The following is a 19,670-nucleotide window of genomic DNA, read 5'->3' as shown; positions in this document are numbered from 1 at the left end:
ATTTTGCTCTGTGTGTGTGTTTTAGTGTTCCAATGGGTGAGGTAGGTTTGTTTCTGATGTTTTATAATTTGGTTGAGTCTAATTGATATGTTCTCCGACTGGTCCTGAGGCAGAGCAGAGGGGGAACCTGTCTGTGGACAGAGCCTCAGGACCAGCTGAGTGAGAGGACTCCTGTTCATCTCTTGGCTTTGCAGGGCTTTGTGCTGGAAGGAGTGGGGGTCACTTGTTTTAGATGTAGCCAATATTTAATTGATCGTTTTTGGATTTTTAATAGAAGTGGATACTGACCTAATTCAGCTCTGCAGGAGTTGTTAGTGGTTGTCCTGTGTGCCTGCAGAATGCTTTTACAAAATTCAGTGTTTGCAATTTCAATTGAATGTTTTTCCCATTGGTCAAAAATTTGGATTGTTTGTGGGCCCCACACTTTGCTTCCATAGAGCAGGATGGGATCAATAATTGCCTGAAGTAGTTTGAGCCAAATTAGAATTGGAATCTGAATGTAAATTTGTCTTTTGATTGCATAAAAAGCCCTGCGTGCTTTCTCTCTCAGTTCATTGACTGCTGGATTGAAACTTCCAGTGGGACTTATTTTCAGGCCTAAATAATTATATTCTAAACAGTTTTCTATTTTATGTGTTCCTATTGTGAGGTGCAATGTGTTTCCCAGACATCTCTCTCTCTCTCTTTCTCTCTCTCTCTCGCCCTTCAAGGTAACTCAACCATTCACACTGCTGGAACAAACGGTTAACCTACCTGAATAGCAGGTTAAAACAAAGTTGAATGTCATTTGTATTAGAGACCAAATAGCGAAAATAAGCAATCAATATGTTTCCAATAAAAGTTACATTTTATTGTAATGAACACACATTTTATTCAAATCTCTGCAAATAATAAAATAATATTACTAGCTAATTCAAAGTAAATCGAGGAAGGACAGAAGATATACTGATAAAGGGCACTTTATTATTATAATTATTAAAACTAGCAAAAAGTGAGCTCATCGACGAGGAAGAAAGAAGCATAACCTATAACCTATTCCACAACTGTCCAACTGTTTGACCCTTGTCTTATATTAGTAACCCGTAACATCTTCACATTTTCCTTCAATATTGACATTGCAGAGCAGTGGGGGGGGGGGACGTTTGTGTGTGCGTGTGCGTGTGCGTGTGCGTGTGTGTTTTCAGCTGTAGGACTACTGGAACTCGTAAAGCAGATCTTGAACATTGACTGCCAAATCTTGGAAGGTCGGTCTCTCCTCTGCCTTCTGCAAAAGACACAAGACATAAAGAACTGTATTAGCACTCATACGTAGTCTTACAGCTAGAGTATACGGTCATTGGATTGAGCGTATCACGTGATGTGGTCATGTGATCGTTCACCTCCGGCCAGCAGCTTTTCATGATGCTGTAGACCCTCTCGTTGGCTAGCTGGGGCCGGTACAGGCGGTAGCCCGTAGACACCTGGTCTACGATGGCCTGGTTGTCGAGGCGCTCGTAGGGAAGCTTCCCTAGCGTGTGGATCTCCCACATGAGGATCCCTGACCACAGAGAAAAAACCACGGCCTGTGAGTCTCCCTTCATGAATGAAAATACCTATGTGAGGTCAATCAAGCCTGTCATGGGAATGGCCGATGGTACGCAGTGGGTGGGGGTGTTACGACGACGTTGTTTTCTTTATTCACCGTATGCCCAGATGTCGGACTTGCTGCTGAATTTACGATAGAGAAGAACTTCAGGGGGCGACCAGCGGACGGGGAACTTGGAGCCCTCTGAGCTGGTGTACTCATCGTCCAGGACGTACCTGGGGCCCCAGGGAGAGAGGACATCTCACCGCAGGGAACACTCAGGCCCAATACTGGCCACCAGCATTATACTTCACACAAATATAAATGTGAATATCATTTATATCGATGGATGTCTGTGTGTCTTTACCGTGACAATCCAAAGTCTGTCACCTTGACCGTGCCGTTGGAATCAACCAAACAATTTCTCGCAGCCTGGAAATAAACACACACACACACACACACACACACACACACACACACACACATTTAAATGAACAAAGGACATAATAACATCAAGCAGTAATAATCATCAGATACCTAATACATGCATTTACATCCTGAGTAGCGCAGTAATATCTTTGGTGTGTCCTATCCTAGTGTGTGTGTGTGTGTGTGCACCTGCGTGCTTGCGTGTGTTTGTGCATGTGTGCGTGCGTGCATGCGTGCGTGTATATGTGTTTGTGCGTGTGTGACTGCTGTCTCACCAGGTCCCGGTGGAGGTACTGGTTAGACTCCAGGTAGGCCATGCCCTCGGCCACGTCCTTGCACATCTCCAGCAGCTGGATGTTGGTGGGATGCTGCTTCAGACCCTCCTTCAGGTAGGTGAGCAGGCAGCCGTTGGAGAGGAACTCCGTCACGATGTAGATGGGCCTCTGCTTGGTGCAAACGCCGTACAGCTGCACCAGGTTCTCATGGCACAGCTTCCTGGGAGGTTGACATGCGACAACAACAATAACGGCAGCAACGTATGCGTGAGTGAGTGAGTGAATAAATCACTATCTTCGAACCCCTAACTATGAGCATGGAAAGTGAAAAAATTTACATTTAGGGTATTCAGCTGACGCTTATCCAAAGAGACGTACAATGAGTGCATTTGTCAGAAGAAAGAGCAACAACAATATCGTGCTAAACACCACCAGTAGGGAGAGCTGTTCTGCTTTCCCCGACCCTTGTCTTGTATTAGTAACCATAGTTACATCCGTAGGTTTCACATATATATTAACATTGCTGCGCTGTGTGGATGGTGATGGGGTTAAAATGTATGTGTGTGTGTGTGGCGGGGGTCTGTGGATGTGTGTGTGTGTATGTGGGGGTCAGTGTGTGTGTGTGTGTGTGTGTGTGTGTGTGTGTGTGTGTATGTGTGTGCGTGCGTGCGTGTGCGTGTTTTCAGCTGTGGGACTACTAGAATTCGTGAAGATCTTGAACATTGACTGATGAGGAAGAGGGTGATGACGATGACGTGGCCTACATCATGATTTTGGCCTCCTCTATGAAGTCGTCCTCCGACATGGAGCCCTCCTTGATCATCTTGATGGCCACGTCGTGCTGGCCCTGCCACTTGCCGTACTTGACCACGCCGAACTGGCCATTGCCCAGCTCCTTGATGAATGTGAGGTGACGGGGGTTTATCTCCCACATACCTGGAAGATCCAACAAAATCCCTTTAGACCCTGACTAGTGCGGCTCGGTCTCATCTTATAGCTCGCACTGCGCTCTGTATCCCTGCCGTGGTCATGCATTCGGTTGTTTAGCCTTAGATTTCCTAAAGGGATCAAATATACGCACATAAGGATACTGGAATCAATCCACCCCTCCCAAGATCTCATATAAGGATTTAATATAAGGTATCAATGTGGAATTTCTTTACCTCTTTCTTTCTTTCTTCCTTTCTACATGTTAACATATAAAGAAGCAACAGCATGTTTCTCTTAGTCTTTGCATATCTACTTTCCATGATCGGTCTACCAGTCAATGCATTATCCCGAACAAACATGGTGCCAGTGCTCTTCAAATCGCCGTGGGTTTACCGTAGCCAAGGCCCGCGGTGGACGGCGCGTGAGCCCGGTTGGACACAATGATCTTCAGCCTGCTGACCATACCTAGGAGGAGGGACCAGGAAGCAATGGACAGATGCACAATGTCACTTGGTCTTTCTTTTGGTCCGCGTAATGCAGAGAGACGTATTTGAAAAGATCAGACCTGCTGCATTGTGCTGGTGGTAAGTGATGAGTTCTGGGATGGTGCTGAAAAAGTGCTTGTCGGCCAGGTAGAACTGCCCCTGGGAGGTGGTGCAGATATTGTAATGTCGACAGCTCCCAGCCGTCTCCCTGATGGGGGAAACCCAGCAGGACGTCAGGTTCGATCGCCCCTTTCTGTCTTCATCAGCATTGTTTGTGCATATCAATTGATCAGTGTGTCGATGTTGAACCGTGAATAATGTAAGAGGCCGGATAAGACAGCTGTTGTTGTGAGGTTAGTTCTGCATTGTCCCAATAAATCTAAAAAAAAGTAAAAGCGCTGTAGGGGACAGAACAGAGAGTCCTGTGTGGAAGCTGTCTGTGTGGTCTGCCGTCTCTCAGAACAACAGTTGATCACGGTCTGAAAATGAAGGTAGATTAAACTTTGGTTTTGCATGATCCGCATTTCCGTCTTGGGCTCACGCTCTGCTTCTGTTTCCCCCTTCAGGACAAACGAGTGTCTGTCTGTGTGTGTGTGTGTGTGTGTGTGTGTGTGTGTGTGTGTGTGTGTGTGTGTCTGTGTGTGTGTGTCTGTGTGTGTGTGTGTGTGTGTGTGTGTGTGTGTCTGTGTGTGTGTGTGTGTGTGTGTGTGTTTGTCTGTGTATGTGTGTTTGTCTGTGAGTGTGTGTCTGTGTGTGTGTGTTTGTGCTTGCGTGCGTGCGTGCGTGTGTGTGAGTGTGCCTGTGTGTATGTCTGGATGTGTGCGTGCGTGCTTGCGTGCGTGTGTGTGTGAGTGTGCCTGTGCGTATGTCTGGATGTGTGTGTGCATGCGTGCGTGCGTGCGTGCGTGAGTGTGCCTGTGCGTATGTCTGGATGTGTGTGTGCGTGCGTGCGTGTGTGCTTGTGTGTGTTTATGTGAGCCTTGGCCTTGTGTTAACAGAGCTTGTAACGGTACTTACCCACTGATTTTACTGAACAGGGAGACTGTGTACTGCCCAGCCTTGAGCCTGGAATCCCGCACCACAAACCCACCGTCTTTGTTCTGTAAATGGATTTTCAAATATATGAGGGTCAAACATATGTTAGTTGATACTTCCCTTTCATTTGCCGAGTGTTATTTTGCCCTTGCTTTCATGCAAAGCGACCAACAATGAGTGTAAACACATTTCATGGAAGAGCAGTAAGGGTTTAGGCATCTTACCTTATTATCATATTATCAACAATAAGAATCATAATTAATAATAAATTATTGTTTACCTCAGTTTTTAACAAATTCTCTGCTTGGCTCCGGTTCATATTCTTACAATACCAGCTGTGGAAAGTGGAATTATCATTATTTATTTTCAATGAGGTGAGTGCTGCATGCAGCGCTCAAATATTGTTTTTCTTAGGCTTTATTATTTCTTTCTTTCTTTATTGTTTTAATATTTACCTTGTGGAATAACATGACATGTTTTTATCGTATGATTTACTCACGGATATCTTTCTAGAACATTTCCAGCCTGTACAACATAATTATTTGGTATGTAGCCTTCTCTTCTGTAATAAAAAAAAGAGAAAAAGTCATTATGTACTAGTATGCACATCTACAATGCATTATTACACGTCCCGCTCCCTTATTATGTAATCCCAATGCCTTTTGTTTTTACAGAGTATAGTACTTTTAATGATTGAGCCAGAAAATGCCGCATTTGAAAGAAGACAAAACATTTAGAAAAAGGTAAATGCACAATAATATCCAACACATCAATAACACAAATGTGTTACATCCGTATGTTCATCGGATCAATAGTGACTCGGACTGCACTCAGCGGCTGTTATCTTCTCCTCCCAATACTATATCTAAATATCAACTACTCTGTAAACTTCTTTACAGAGTAGTCACGGGCTATAAGACTACTGAACTCCTGAGCTACTTAGCTCACCTCTATAACACTTTATAACCCGCCACTTTATAACTTGCCACTTTATACCAGTCAACATCTGGATAAACACGTCTGTTTACATTTTACATTTTTTTTTGTTTTGCATTTAGGTCTCTGCTCTCCTACTTGTGTTCCTCTTATACACTTACTTTTTATTATTATTATTATTATTATATATATATATTTTTTTTATTATTTAAGTCTCAGCTTTCCTACTTGTGTTTCTCATATACTTTTACTTCTCTTATATTGCACTAATATAGTGTGCAATATATGAGAGGAGAGGAGCCCAAGACTAAAGAATTTAATCTTAAACTTCATTGATCTTCTAACCCCCATCAGGATTACTTTTTGTTCTACCTTGCACACGCACACACGCACACACACGCACACACACACACACACACACACACACACACACACACACACACGTACACACACGTACACACACACACGCACACACGTACACACGTACACACACACACACACACACACACACACACACAAACAGCTCACCCGTATTTATCTCGCGCCCGCCACCAGTTGGCGTCGGGCATCTCCAGGATGGTGTACTCCTCGTCCTTCTTCAGCTCTAGGTCTTGGGCCGACACCGGGATGTACTCGTGCTCGGCGATGACCGTCATCCCCACCGACAGCGCGGGCTTGGGGGGCTCCAGAGACAGCATCTGGACGGCCGGCTCCTGGGGGGGGGCGGGGGGGAACGCTTGTTGTTGTTACCGTAAAGTGCATGTGATGCTTTCAACGGCCCCAGGTGTGTGTGTGTGTGTGTGTGTGTGTGTGTGTGTGTGTGTGTGTGTGCGTGTGTGTGTGCATTTTAAATTGCACGGCAAAAAAAAGGAAAATCAAATTAAAGGGCATTTGCCAGACACTTTTGTCTGATAAATTTGCAAAAAAAAACAGCACTATGTGTGTGTGTGTGTGTGTGTGTTTGTGTGTGTGTGTGTGTGTGTGTGCACGGGGGGTGTTCACCTCTACTGGAGTAGGAGGAAGAGGTTTCCCGGAGCCCATTCTGTGTTTGGACAAGCCTGTGAAATGGGAGAGGTTTTTTTTTCAGGTTTTTTTTCTGCTCTCAACAGCTTGAAAAGGCGTTGCGAAAGGGTGGGGATAAACCTTCTAACACCCGGCACCCCATGGCCTGCTTCACTTCCTGTTGACAGCACTGCCACTGGCCGTCTACCCAAAAACACGGATGGTACTTCTGCTTGAGGTCCTTGTTGAAGCGCACCACTGCCCACAAACACGCACACACACACACACACACACACACACACACACACACACATTACACATTAACATTGAATTGACTCTAATATGTGGAACATGACTCTGACCAACACAGAGATAAAAACATATACCAACTTTCTTTAAGTTTTCGTATCCATTCCGATTGAATGTCGCCATTCTTTGCGAAGATATACAGCGGGCCGTCATCGTATATGACCTGCGTGTGAGAGGACAACCTTAACATTAAACACATGAATAATCCGGAACATTGATGAGAAGCAGGAGAAATAAGGCCCAGGCTACTTGGTGGTTTTAGGTGAATATATGAAACAATGATTGGAAGGGCTATGATAAGGTTATAAACCCACAGGGTGTTGATGAAAATCCTTTTGGGTTAGATTAGGAGTATATTGTGTTATTTATCACTAAACAGACAGAGACGCTCAATGGGTTTTGTGTGGATGGACAAATACAGGGAGGGCCTCACAATACAAATGCTGCTTGTCAAATGTTATTCATCCTGTCATTTAAATGAGATCGCAGTTGGAAATGTTGCTGATTCTCTGAGGAAATACTGCATATTCAACATTGATCATCAAAGTTGATTTGTAATATCATCGAATCTATCGGGGATACTCAGTGCACTACAGATAAATATCACCAAGCATGTCCAGTCTTTACAACCAGAATAACCCGGAAGAAGTCGTTCCTCCTTCTGATGTGCTCTGGTGTTTTACAAAGCGGGGAAAACAGCGAGAGTTGAACGTCAAACAAAAATCCCAACGTTGACTCGATCCTCTGCCACCTGGACCGACCTCCGTCCTTCTGTTTGTTCAATGAGTTTCACTTCCCACTTTGAGGCCTTTTCTTTTTTTAAAGCTTTGATCGTACAGTAAGTCAACTCCTATTTAGCGCACATGTATCATGCTTCATCACAAACCGTTAAAGAAAAACGATTTGAAGAACTCGCTTTCGATAATGGGAATCAAAATACAAATATAAAATATAACCGCAAGCAGTGATTAACGGGGTCCGAGCAAAATGAAAAGTCAAGAACACACTAATGGAAGATATATAAATATAACATATAATTGTCATATTTAAGGGAAGATGTTCCACTTATAAACCTGAACTGCAGCCACATTCACATGGTCAAAATGTCTATTGATAAGCACACAACATCCAGAAAACTCAAAGCCCACATTTCTCAAGTGACTTAAGGGCTTTCTTCTATTTACCTGAAAAATCTTTAAAATTCTGGGGAAATTAAAAATTTGTAGTCAAGACCACTAACGGAAGAAATATAAATATGACAGAGTTAATTATGAAGGAAAAATGGTTAATTAATTAAATTAATTAATTAAAGGGGAAGAAGTTCCCCTTAATGCCATACTGTGTCTTGGCAGTCCGATTCTTAGAAACTAATGAGCCGGAATGGTGATTGCCTGATGAACTTCAGGCGCTGTTCAATGTTGTGTTTCTTAAATGAATGGCAACGACAATGTCATGTTCAGCATGCTCTAATCAGGATTTGAACTCTCAACCTAAGCATCACCAGAGAACGGCATTATCCCTTTGAGCCACTGACATTCCTGAACTGCATGACTCCTCATTCAAATGGTGAAAATGTCGATTGATAAGCACACAACATCAAGAAAACTCCAAGCACACATTTCACAAGAGAATAAAGGGCTTTCTTAAAAGAGTAGGCCTACAGATCTGAAAATTTGCACTGTTAATGGTATCCACCTAATGATAGCCGTAAGGTTAGGGTAACAAAATGGTCATATAGGCAAAATGGGTTGAGACTGTGAACGTTTGGCTTTTCTATGAAATTGTGGGAAAAGTAAAAAAAAATAGAGCAGAAGACCAGGGTGAAAAAGATGCATCTGATTTTAGAGATTGATATGATGAAAGAATTTTGAGTCCACGGCAATCTAGTAAGGAGAAATAAGGCTAGTTCATAAAGTTTTTAAATAGCGCCACCTTTGGGTGCAGTACCACAATTTGGGTTTATGGGTAGTGGGGGGTAATGGTGTCCACCTTATAATAGTCGTATGTTTTTTTATACAAAAACGAAATGTTCATATAAGAAAAATGGGCTGACTGCTCCAACTTTATTGGCCAATATTTCTCACTAAATAAAACAAATTATTTTCGATGATTTTTGAGATTTTATGCGGGGATTTTTTAAATTATTTTGTGCCCTGTGAATCTTTTTATCATGTTTAGCTTTAATATGAAATGGTGGGAAAAGGGTTTTATGAATGCATATGATTCTAGAGATTAATATTCTGAAAGAATTTTAAGGGCAAGGAGAAATAAGCCTAAATCATGATTTTTTACAATAGGCCACCTTTGGGTGCAGTACCACAAATTTGAGTTTATGGGTAGTGGGGGTTATTAGTAAACATAGAAAAGTGTTTTTGACTTACGGTATAGGCTGCAGTATGACTTTTACAGAATTGTAGGGAAAAAAAAAACGTTACAGAAACAACAGGGGACCAAGCAGCTTCGCTGCTCGGACCCCTAATTATACGTGTGATGGAAAAAATATTTTATGACAACAGTCAGAGTCTTGACTACAATATATAAATCCACAAAGGACTAGAATAATAAAGGATAATGTCTCGATGAGTGACGTGAGGGATTGATGTACCTGGAATGGGAAGAGGCGTTCGGTCGGAGCATGGTGCTCAGGGTATACCTTCTCCACACACTTCACCTTCTGGAGATCCACTGTTCCACGGAGACTTTTCCTCCTCTGATGAGAGAGAGAAGAGAAGAGAAGAGAAGAGAAGAGAGAGAGAGAGAGAGCGAGAGGGAGAGAGAGAGAGAATCATCAGTCATTTCAAGAAAACCTATCATCCTGGTTTGATCATTCCAACACGCTGGTGTGGTTTGTATATATGTTGTGTTAATTGCTGTAAATTGAACATTTACCCCCTTGTCCTGGTCGTACTCGTAGTAGGACAGTTTCTCCTTCGTGAGAACAAACAGTCTCTCCTTATAGTTCAGAGGAGACGTCTTCTTTTTCTGCTGCGATCGCTTAATGAAGCATTCTTCCAGTATGCTTGATGCCATCGTTCCTTGACCTGGAATCCAAGCAGAGGGGACGCAGAGCATGAGTGGGGACTTGTTCAATAGCTGGCTATCTAGTCAAATTATAAGGGAGGATTTGTGTAAAGGGACCGTGCGGAAGTTCCCGGTGGCCTGTTGTTTAAGCAGCATGTATTCACACCTGCAAGATCTTATCACCTCCTCCCCCTTCACCCCACCACACTGGCCCGCTAACTCCGCTCTAAACCACTAATTTAGTTTAAGTTGGCCAGTACCCCGGGCTGAGAGCTGCCAGTGAGACCAGGGGAGAGTTTGAAATGTCTGAATGAGCTAATCATTTAGGGATGTAAAATAACAGAGCATTCTTTGTGGGAGCTGGACCCACCCATGGACGGATCCGACACGGTAATGATTAGCGAAAGAAAACTAAGGAATAACCGGTACAGGCAATATCAGTATAATTCACACTCTCAAATAAAAATATGTACATGCATGACATGCTTACATAGAAACCATTGTAGTTGTTATTTACCAATGCTAGAAAAGTCATTTAAAGCTGAAGAAACACTCCAAGCCAATGGTTGAGATATATTACGAGTTATCCAATAACGTGGTCGTAAACATCTAAGTTATTTGTGAAACTCAATCTTAAATAGAAAATACATGAAGACCCAACCAGAATTACAAAAGTTAGTCAAAGCAAAAGCAAGCGTTGCAAACACGGACAAATATCTGTAGGATTGTAATTTGTTGTATTGACGCAAGTGTTGAATTTGTGGCGCACCATCTGCACAACACTCCCGTAAACACAGATAAAAAAAGACAGATCTACTAACCTTGTTCTGTTTAACTCTGTCCAGTCATTTTTCAATTTAAAAAAATCTTTGATTGCATGCTTTTTGCTTGTATGAATGCTTGACCGAAAAACGGCAAATATGTCTATGCAAATGAAACTGTCGTCCACTTACGCCTATTTTAAGCCTGCAAGCACTTCCTGCTAGCATCTGAACTGTAACGACATAAGCCCTCTCCCCCCCCCCCCCCCCCCCACCACTGTCAGCCCTCACTTTGAAGCCACCGTTGGTGTTTTTGTTGACTTTAGTTATCGCTACCACCGTACTTCAGTACAACACACAAACACTTCCCAATGCTTATTTATGAGAATCCAATGTCATTCTCCTTTATCACCATCTCTCTGTTGATTCACACAGGCGAGAGGAAATGCATCCACCATAGACTTATCTGCAGCTGACGCCATTTCCATTATTTATTTTATCTTGCTGAACAGAAGGGCCGTTTTTTTTTTTCTGACTTGTTGCTTTTATCCTGAGCTTGTGACTCATTGTGGCTGACAGAGAGATTAATGGGGAAGTTGCGTCAAATGTTGCACTATGATACAAAGGGAGAAGAACCTCGGTGGCCCTGCTCGACCATTTGTACCGTGCTGGATTGTCTTGTGAGCACGGCCGCTTTGGGTTGTGGGGTTGATCAATGGAGCGAGGTTGAGCGGAGAACTATCTACAATTATTGATGTCTTCTTAGTTTAACTCCATATTGGATTCAGAGGCCTATTTGAGGGTCAACCTTGCCACAAAGGAGGGTGGCACGCATAGGAAAGTCTTAATTTTGTATTTTCTTACATGAATTTCACACTATAGTGTTCCCTAAACTACTCACCAAAATGTGTCTACGAAGCCTCCTGCAGTGTCACTGAGCGAGGTGTGGGCAAGGGCGGGAAAGGAACGACCCCTTGGGGAAAACCCCCGCACATTTTAAATGAATACCCTGAACAGGCCTGCTTTGTAATTGACGGACGGGTTCAATACGAACAGATAAGGAAGCTCTTGAAGGACATTTGGTGGCAGATCAGTGTTTACTCAGAGCAAATGATGGCTACTCCATCTCCCATCAAAGTATCTCATTCATTCACTGTTTGAGAAGTCTTTGATATGCTACCACCAGAAGAAACACAAAAAACACACCAATCATGGTGAGCATATTAAAAATAGAGTAATTCATGTTGAAGAGGGTAGCCTATGCATCCTCTCATTAACCCAACAGGTGAAGGAGGAGCGCAGGTGTCCTTATCTCTGTTTCGTTGTATGATAACCTTTTGTTTGTAACTCAAAGCAGTAACAACAGCAGTAGATAAACACACAATAGTATACAACCTGGCAAAACTCCAGAGGAGACAACAGAACTACATGGCCTCAAATAGTATATCATTCACTAAATAATGGTGGTGTGGTGAGGGAGGGTAATTCCCAGTTAACCGAAGTGGTTAAACCCCAATGAAACTGGGACCCTAATGGCCAAGCTTCAGCTTAATAAACACCAGTGGCCCCGTCATCACTTGGCAATTTAGCTCTCAAAACCAGCAAGATATGGACTATTTAATGAACAAAGCCAGTGTTCTCTGTTTGGTCTGTGATGAAAAAGGGTGTGACTTTTCAATCGCAATCGTGTTCATTTGGACTAAATAATCCTTTGTGAATACTTGATTCAAAAGCCTCTTACCTGAGTGACAACACTATGGAGGAGGAGAGGTGATCGGAGACGGTGATGGGCACCACCGGCTGGGCGGCTGGTCTTCCATGCAATGTGAGCGAGTGTGTTCTAAGAACCTAAACCCCACCCACAGAGAGGAATTGACTCCACTTGCTTCCCCTTTTTCTTTCTGCTCATTTTCATATCTTCTCCGAACAGTTTTTGCTCTGTGATAAGTGGAACGTGGCTAAACATTAACGCTTTGTTCATCTACTGGCTGTGGCATGGCTCAGACAAATGTTAGGCCTTTGTTGATGCAGTTAGAAAAAGTAACTGGATAAGTATTTATGTATCTGGTGTTGTTGTTTTTTTGTATTTATTGAATTATTTAATTGTAAAATAATGACTTAAGTGCAGTTTCTATCTGTGACAGGGGAGTGGGACTGTTGATACCTCCTCTTATCCTCTTCTATGCATACTGTAATATTAATAGTTCACCACTGGATGGCGTACTTTTAGAAATGCTCCTCGAATTCGACGGCCGGCTTCTTTAAAGTAGAGTGCTTCCGGGTCAGGGCTCCCTCTTTCGCTCCGCATCGGGCTGCAGCGATGGTAGGGAATCTATTCTCGCAAATACTTTTTCCAATCTAACTTAATCCTACTGCTTTTAATGTGTTTACTTTCTTGATATTTATCTACATTTGTAATGTTTTATGTGTAACATCAATTCGGGATGTCATTTGTTAGATGTTTGCATTATTCGATGTATAATCGCTCTTTATACCGATAGTGGTTCCAGTATGGCCACAGTGTCAGGCCTGAACCAACAACCCATAGTCTATATTATAAAAAACAGGGATTTCAGTTGTGACATAATGTGGCTCTTAATTAGTCGTATTGCATTTGTCAAACCATTTAAATCCACCGGTTTGAGTTATTTCGTTGGCCATAAACACTCGCGCTAACGCTAGCTTGTTGCTACAACCGGACCATCGATAGCCTGTAACTAGCCGCGGCTAGTTTGATGGAGTTCTTCATAACTATTGGGTTGGCTGCAATCGCAACAAACCACTCATAAGGCAACTAATGTTTCAGCTAAACTTTTAAAACGAAATCGTGCATTATCTGCACTCCCTAGCTTTAGGACGGGTGTCCTGCGGGCCATGTTGACCCGCTTCTTGGGGGGGTGTCTCCTCTGTCTGTAGGTGAACGTCCCGAAGACCCGCAGGACGTACTGCAAGAAGTGCAAGAAGCACTCCACCCATAAAGTGAGCCAGTACAAGAAGGGAAAGGATTCCCTGTACGCTCAGGGTATGTTGCACTGGCGCGGCGGTGGCCTCACCTGACGGATTGGCCGTGCTGGTTTAGTTCGGCAATGGGCTGGAGCGACGAAATAAAACCTGGAAACGAGTAAAATAAATATTCTCGAACGACATTTGGGTTCCTAGCAGTCGTCGCCATCCCCCCTATGAGGTCCTCTATTCAGGAATAATGTCTTTATTGTATCAAAGGGGGGGGAAACTCTCCAACATTGATGTTTCCAGACAACTTGTGTTTTCTCCATTGTTGTGGCTGTGGTTTCGGATCATTATACGTTTGTCATGTATGGGCAGTGTTCTGTGAGCTCTTAGGCTTTCTCAGTGTTTCTAAAGAGAAAGTTTCCATGGGCTCTCAAGTCAATCACTTCCCATACGTATTTGTTGACTGCACTGATGACTTGACCTCTTATTGTGTTAAAATTCTTACTTAGTGCTGAAATGTGAACTACAAATGAGAAGCAGCCCGTTCTAAAGTATCTTGCTCTCTTCCAGGTAAGAGGAGATACGACAGAAAGCAGTCCGGATATGGAGGCCAGACCAAGCCCATCTTCAGGAAAAAGGTAACGCTCATTTACGACAGATTCGGATCTTGTCACCAAGAGTTGTGTCACTGTGGTGATCTTTTGCGTCATACTTCCTTTATTTTTGCCCACAGGCCAAGACCACAAAGAAGATTGTGTTAAGGCTGGAATGTGTGGAGCCCAACTGCAGGTCAAAGCGTATGCTGGCCATCAAGAGATGCAAGCACTTCGAGTTGGGAGGTGACAAGAAGAGAAAGGTAGGCCTGCAAGCAAACATGTGGCTCATATTCTGTGGTCGTGGTAGGCTATCTATCCACATTAACTTATATTGTGTAGAAATGCTAGGCAACATTAACCTTTATTGTGTAGTAATGCTAGGCAACATCTATAGCAACATTAACTTATATTCTGTGGTAATACTAGTCTAGTTGTATATCCACATTAACTTGTATTCTGTGGTAATGCTAGTCTAGTTGTATATCCGCATTAACTAATATTCTGTGGTAATGCTAGGCAAGGCTACATATATCCACAATTGACTTATTCTGAAGTAATAAAAGGCTAAATCTATAAACTCTATTACTGATACTCCTTGACAACTGACTAGTGTCCATGATTTGATCATGCCTGACCAAAAGTCACTGCTGATGGAATCATTATTTATTTAGAGCTTGTGGGACCAAGGGTTGTGAAAAAATACTGCTGCGGAATCATGTTTATCAACTTTTTTTCCCTAATGGAATTTATATATAATGCAAAAAGTTATGCTGGTTTTCAAAGTCAGCTATTAACTCTCAGGAAAATCATGGTACGATTAATCGAGACTGTTGACTAATGGAAGAACATTCCAACGTGTTTATTTTCTACAGTTATTGGAGTTATAAGGGCATTGTTAAAATATTGAAAGGGCTGCTTAATACGTTATTTTTTGGAGTTGGTGGATTATGCAATCTGATTTGTATCAAATGCTAAATATAAAAGAGTTGGGTCTGCTTTAGTTAAGCATGGATCACCCATCCGTGTACATTCTGTGTCTTGGTTGTAAATGTTTTTGGATCTCGTGCTCTTTATTGCTCCTTTAACCTCTTCTTTCCCTCTGTTCTTCCAGGGCCAGGTCATCCAGTTCTAAGCTGTGGCTGTGTCTTGTGGAAATGGTCACTGGTAATAAAATGTTGGAAACTAAAATCAGATGTTGTGGTCATTTACTTTCATACCTTTCAAATTGACTCAACCATTTTAGTTTTGAAGCTCTTGCTTAATGTAAAGATCATTTGGCTCAGTTCAAGAGTTGGCTCACAACTGGGATTTGATAACGTTTCTGATAAATGTATTTAGGGCATTTCAATTAATTGAAGACTTCATGTTCGGCTGTACGTTAGGCAAATTCCGATGGACTGGAGTTTCTAAGGACAGTGACAACCGACATGTATATAACACCAAATGGGCGGATTAGGTTCAAGGTACTGTATATCAACAGACCTCTGACTGCAAAGCACTATGGGAGCTGTCTGGTAGGGCTCTACGGTAAGATGGCTGTTGACATGCAATACTGTCACACTAAAAGGCTGATTATTTCGACGTTTTCGCAATGACCACGCAGACGCTTCCCAGTCGTGAACCTTCATGGTTTCTGGATTCGGGTTTCAGTAAGCGGACCATTCGCAGCCCTTGCTGCTACGTCGCCTCGACGGAAGGTTATCATTTTTGGGAGGCGCACATCAGGCCCTCGAGGTGGAGGCAAGATGGGTCCGTAACCCCTTTGCATTGCGGGAACACGGCACCGTAATCAGCCCTTCATGACGCAGCGGTAGAAGTTCACCAGAATAAGACAGGTGCGCCTTCAGGCTACCCAGGTAGGAGGTGGTCACGGCAGAGAGGTCTCGCGAGATGTCAGCAAAAAGTATTACACTTCAGACGATTGTAAAATAACCAGAATTGACTTTATTGGAGGATAGTTCAGCTGGGTGTGAGCGTTAAAAACGTCTTTGCCAATACTGGCTACCTAGACCAATATGGGCTGGAAGGTCAACAGGACCACGCCAGACGGGTTCACAGCGACGGCCAGGTCAGTGCGCTGCCGCTGGACCCCCAGCTCCCTGTAGCAGGGTAGGATCTGTGTGACGTTGCACAGAGAATCGCACGTCCTCCAGCCGGGGACCTTCACGATGGGCAGCTTCTGCGGACCTCCTATCTCCTGCTTGTTTCTTATGGCAACGGCCTGGACGCGGTTCGAGAGAGGCCTCTCCCACACCTCGAACGAGCCCAACTGTTGAAGGGAAAACTCAATCAACTTCGTAAAACTCAAAGCAGTGTTGGCGAGTGAGGCGTCTACACAATTTTATACGCTTATTAATGGTTACACATAAGGGAATAATACATTAGGTTTATATTTCACTTTTCTAAATGCTCAGACGCTTTGCAGAGTGAACAAAGAATAAAATCGTTTAAGAACGTGTATGTGGAAGGGAAGGGGGGAAAGCGTTCTTGTCTGTGTGAGAAAAGAGTGAAGTGTATGTAGAGGGGCTGTCTATTTATATTCTACTTTTTAAAGCACTGATCACGAGTGGCACCTTGAATTTCGTTATTCAGTGCAATAACAAAGCTTCTATAATCTTAAAAAGGTGGGTTTTGAGGGCTTGTTTTGAGAAAAAAACCCATTTAAAATGGGTTCAACCAGGCAGTATGGAGGTTCCAACTGGGTTCGGGTGTCAGGGCCTTGCTACTGGATCCAGAGGTCCGACCAGCCTACCGTGGCCGTGCGGTGGCCCTGCCGGCCCAGCGGGTCTTGGTTGATGGCGATGACGCGTCGGTTCTGCAGCAGGGCCTTGGAGCGCGGACACAAGCTCCTCAGGTCGTTGGACATGAGGAGCGGCGCCGCCATCAGGGCCCACAGCGCCATCTGGGACTCCTGCTGGTCGGGGCTCAGACCGAAGTTTCCGATCACCAGCTGAACGACCGGGAAACACGCATTCGGGTTATAGATGACGCGTGTTAAGATATATTTTTGGGATTTGTTTCAAATGGGACATTTATATTTTCAGATTGAGTTTAACATATGCGCCGTTAAATGCTCCATCTTGTTCAACCACTGTTTGCAAGATATCTGGAAAGGCTGAATTTAAATCAATGTATCAGGGCAGTTTTTCACCTAACACTTTAAGGTGTGTGTTATGTTTGTGGTTAATATAGACTTTTAAAAACTACTTCACTGCACACTTTAAGCCAGTATTACTCATTGCGCGGCTCGCAAACCACATGCGGCTCGCCAAGCCTCAATTTGCGGCTCGCATGGCGGTAAAAATATACAGTGATATGATCATGCAGTGAATACAGATATTTAAAAAAACAATACAAACAATTATTTTAAAAATAAATCAACAGCGGCATTAAAAGGTGGAAATATAGCCTTGTCTAGAAAATATTTTTAAACTTGCTCGGCTCTACGCTGACAGCGGGGTTGCCAGATTGGCGGTTTTCCTGCATAACAAGAGAGAATGTGCTCTTTGGATGGACTTATTCTTATTAACTTATTCTTCAATAGCTTCCATGTTATGTGACCCAGTGTCTCCACATTATTCCAGAAAATAGCACACAGTCACACAAGTCTTAATTTTCCTCTCAAAGTGCACCAGATTGATGCATTCCAGGTTAATTGGTACCAAATTTTCTTCCGGGGGAGCATGCCCCCGGACCCCGCTAAGGACCGGGTTCCCTCCACAGTTTCACAAAATTCTGTGGGAAACACTGCTTCAGGGAGGACATATTATTAAGCAGGCATACTAATTTATGACTGGATTTATAGCTTTTGATACTTTGCGGTAAAAATGGCTCTCCTGTTGACGTCGTCCTGTCAGTGCGGCTCTCCTGAAAAAAATAGTGAATACCACTGCTTTAAGCTGAGAGTTGCACAGTGTCCATGTTGTAGTGGTTGTTGGCATGCAGTTTCTGCACGGACCCTCAGCTCCCCAGAGCCCTACCATGTCAGGGTCGTTCAGTCTCTGCACGGAGCCTCAGCTCCCCAGAGCCCTACCATGTCAGGGTCGTTCCAGCCTCCCGGCCCGGCCCAAGGGGCCACGGCGTTCTGGTGCAAAGCCGTCCACTCCGCGATGGACTTGACGCTGCTCCAGGAGTCGTAGACGTCGGCGTAGTTCCGCCACTGGTTACACGTCTCGCGGACGGCCGTGTAGTTGGGCTGCAGAGCGTAGTCGATGTTAAAAGGGGGGGGGTGTTATGCCACCAGGTGTGAGTGGGATCAACCATTACAAGCCGTTTGAAAATCTGCATTTTCCGGTGTTTAAAGTTCTCCTATTGTACTACTTTTCTGGTCTTAATTTCTTATTAATGACTCCTATAGAGCAACCTGACACGAATCACAGCACAAAAAACGATGTCGATTTTCGGGAAACTCTTCCTCTCATCTGGGCGCTTTCAGCGTTCTCTGTCAGCACTCGGCTTCGACCTTCTCCGCCCCCTCGCCCCCGTCCTGCCAACCCCACTCCGTTGTGATTGGTTACCTTCCGGAAGAGCATGTTGCAGCGTTACCATACATGGAAAATCCGGATTGTTCTACGTAGATAAATCCCGGAAATTTGAACAAGTTTCCCCAGAAGGTCAGCAGGGAATACTCTAAATGCATGTACGTCATTATTTGACACTTTAGTATGGTTAAACATGACTATAAGTCATTATAACAACGTTTATAGGTCATAAAAGTCGAAAAAGCATAATAGGTGCTCTTTAAGGCAGATTTTCAAACGGCTTGTATCGCAAATCACACTCCAGACTGGAGGCATTACATCCCCCCTTTGAGAGTGGGTGCTGCACACCTTCACTAACTGATCCGGTGCTTTCGGTGTGGTTTGTGCTCTGGTGTAAGCGGAACCGAAACTTGATTGTGTGTGTGTCGGGTCACACGTCTAAAGTCTTCCTCACCTTGTGGAAATCCCATTCATACAATGGCCACTCGCACGAGTACACAATCCTGCTGCCAGTGGCGTTGAGGGCTCTGGACATGTTCCTGTAACCTGGAGCAGCAAAGCAGAATGGGCGTCAGTCAGTGATGCAGTACTTATGCTGGAAGTGGTACAAGCTAGGACAAACAGTTCTAAAATAGTCGCGCTGTTCACTCCATTCTCCAATCAGCTACTTTTTTCAAAAAGCAGGGTGCAAGTGATTTCATATGCGCCAAACGTTAAATCGACCCCACATGGTAATATAATGTTAATTTAAAATACATTGAAAAGAGCTATGAGTCAGTGTCAAGAGTTTGATGAGGCCTGTGAAAAGACCAACCATGTAGATGCATATCTTCTTCGTAAAATCCACCTGACTACCTTCTGCCAGCTGAGTCCACCTCATGTTGCAGCCGTCGA

The 19,670-nt window shown here is 43.7% G+C and overlaps 3 protein-coding genes across 5 annotated transcripts in view; 1 reads left to right on the top strand and 2 right to left on the bottom strand.

Moving 5' to 3' along the window:
* Positions 1-836: 836 nt before the first annotated feature.
* On the bottom strand, positions 837-12,581 carry btk (Bruton agammaglobulinemia tyrosine kinase). 2 transcript variants are annotated; one of them, XM_079745431.1, is made up of 18 exons: positions 12,489-12,581; positions 9,855-10,006; positions 9,571-9,675; positions 7,047-7,128; positions 6,798-6,914; positions 6,657-6,712; positions 6,183-6,367; positions 5,218-5,280; positions 4,999-5,053; positions 4,701-4,783; positions 3,764-3,891; positions 3,592-3,663; positions 3,033-3,204; positions 2,269-2,488; positions 1,932-1,996; positions 1,682-1,800; positions 1,380-1,537; positions 837-1,264 (listed from the first exon to the last, which is right to left on the bottom strand). In XM_079745431.1, exons 2-18 carry the CDS (start codon positions 9,993-9,995, stop codon positions 1,193-1,195), a joined length of 1,893 nt encoding a protein of 630 aa, XP_079601557.1. In that variant the 5' UTR covers positions 9,996-10,006; positions 12,489-12,581; the 3' UTR covers positions 837-1,192. The 2 variants fall into 2 exon arrangements, with proteins under 2 accessions (XP_079601557.1, XP_079601558.1); XM_079745432.1 differs by lacking the exon at positions 12,489-12,581 and adding an exon at positions 10,808-10,935.
* Positions 12,582-13,041: 460 nt separating this feature from the next.
* rpl36a (ribosomal protein L36A) lies at positions 13,042-15,483 on the top strand. The gene is made up of 5 exons (XM_079745075.1): positions 13,042-13,070; positions 13,664-13,769; positions 14,270-14,337; positions 14,433-14,555; positions 15,407-15,483. The coding sequence occupies exons 1-5, from the start codon at positions 13,068-13,070 to the stop codon at positions 15,425-15,427; spliced, it is 321 nt and encodes a 106-aa protein (XP_079601201.1). The 5' UTR covers positions 13,042-13,067; the 3' UTR covers positions 15,428-15,483.
* Positions 15,484-16,261: 778 nt separating this feature from the next.
* Positions 16,262-19,670, bottom strand: part of gla (galactosidase, alpha) — a gene marked incomplete at its 5' end in the record, with an annotated part of 5,034 nt that continues 1,625 nt past the window's right edge. For both annotated transcript variants that reach the window (XM_079745252.1, XM_079745253.1), the window contains 5 exons: positions 16,262-16,564; positions 17,048-17,245; positions 18,329-18,490; positions 19,231-19,322; positions 19,632-19,670. The exon at positions 19,632-19,670 is cut by the window's right edge and continues 136 nt beyond it. In XM_079745252.1, coding sequence (XP_079601378.1) covers positions 16,301-16,564; positions 17,048-17,245; positions 18,329-18,490; positions 19,231-19,322; positions 19,632-19,670 — 755 coding nt within the window. In that variant the 3' untranslated portion in view covers positions 16,262-16,300. The remainder of the gene's footprint in view (positions 16,565-17,047; positions 17,246-18,328; positions 18,491-19,230; positions 19,323-19,631) is intronic.

The sequence above is a fragment of the Pollachius pollachius genome (genome assembly GCF_949987615.1).
Source record: "Pollachius pollachius genome assembly, chromosome: 10".
NCBI classification, from domain to species: Eukaryota; Metazoa; Chordata; class Actinopteri; order Gadiformes; family Gadidae; genus Pollachius; species Pollachius pollachius.
The sequence above is the reverse complement of the archived record's forward strand: the minus strand, read 5'-3'. Positions and strand labels throughout refer to the sequence as shown.

Excerpts from the sequence above, each read along its gene's own strand:
- btk (XM_079745431.1), bottom strand. The coding sequence starts at position 9,995 with ATGGCATCAAGCATACTGGAAGAATGCTTCATTAAGCGATCGCAGCAG. Across the intron at positions 5,281-6,182 it reads CGGGCGCGAGATAAATACGG|AAGAGAAGGCTACATACCAA; the intron begins GTGAGCTGTTTG and ends TTTTTATTACAG. Across the intron at positions 3,892-4,700 it reads CTGTTCAGTAAAATCAGTGG|GGAGACGGCTGGGAGCTGTC; the intron begins GTAAGTACCGTT and ends TTCCCCCATCAG.
- rpl36a (XM_079745075.1), top strand. Across the intron at positions 14,338-14,432 it reads AGCCCATCTTCAGGAAAAAG|GCCAAGACCACAAAGAAGAT; the intron begins GTAACGCTCATT and ends TTTTGCCCACAG. Across the intron at positions 14,556-15,406 it reads GAGGTGACAAGAAGAGAAAG|GGCCAGGTCATCCAGTTCTA; the intron begins GTAGGCCTGCAA and ends CTGTTCTTCCAG.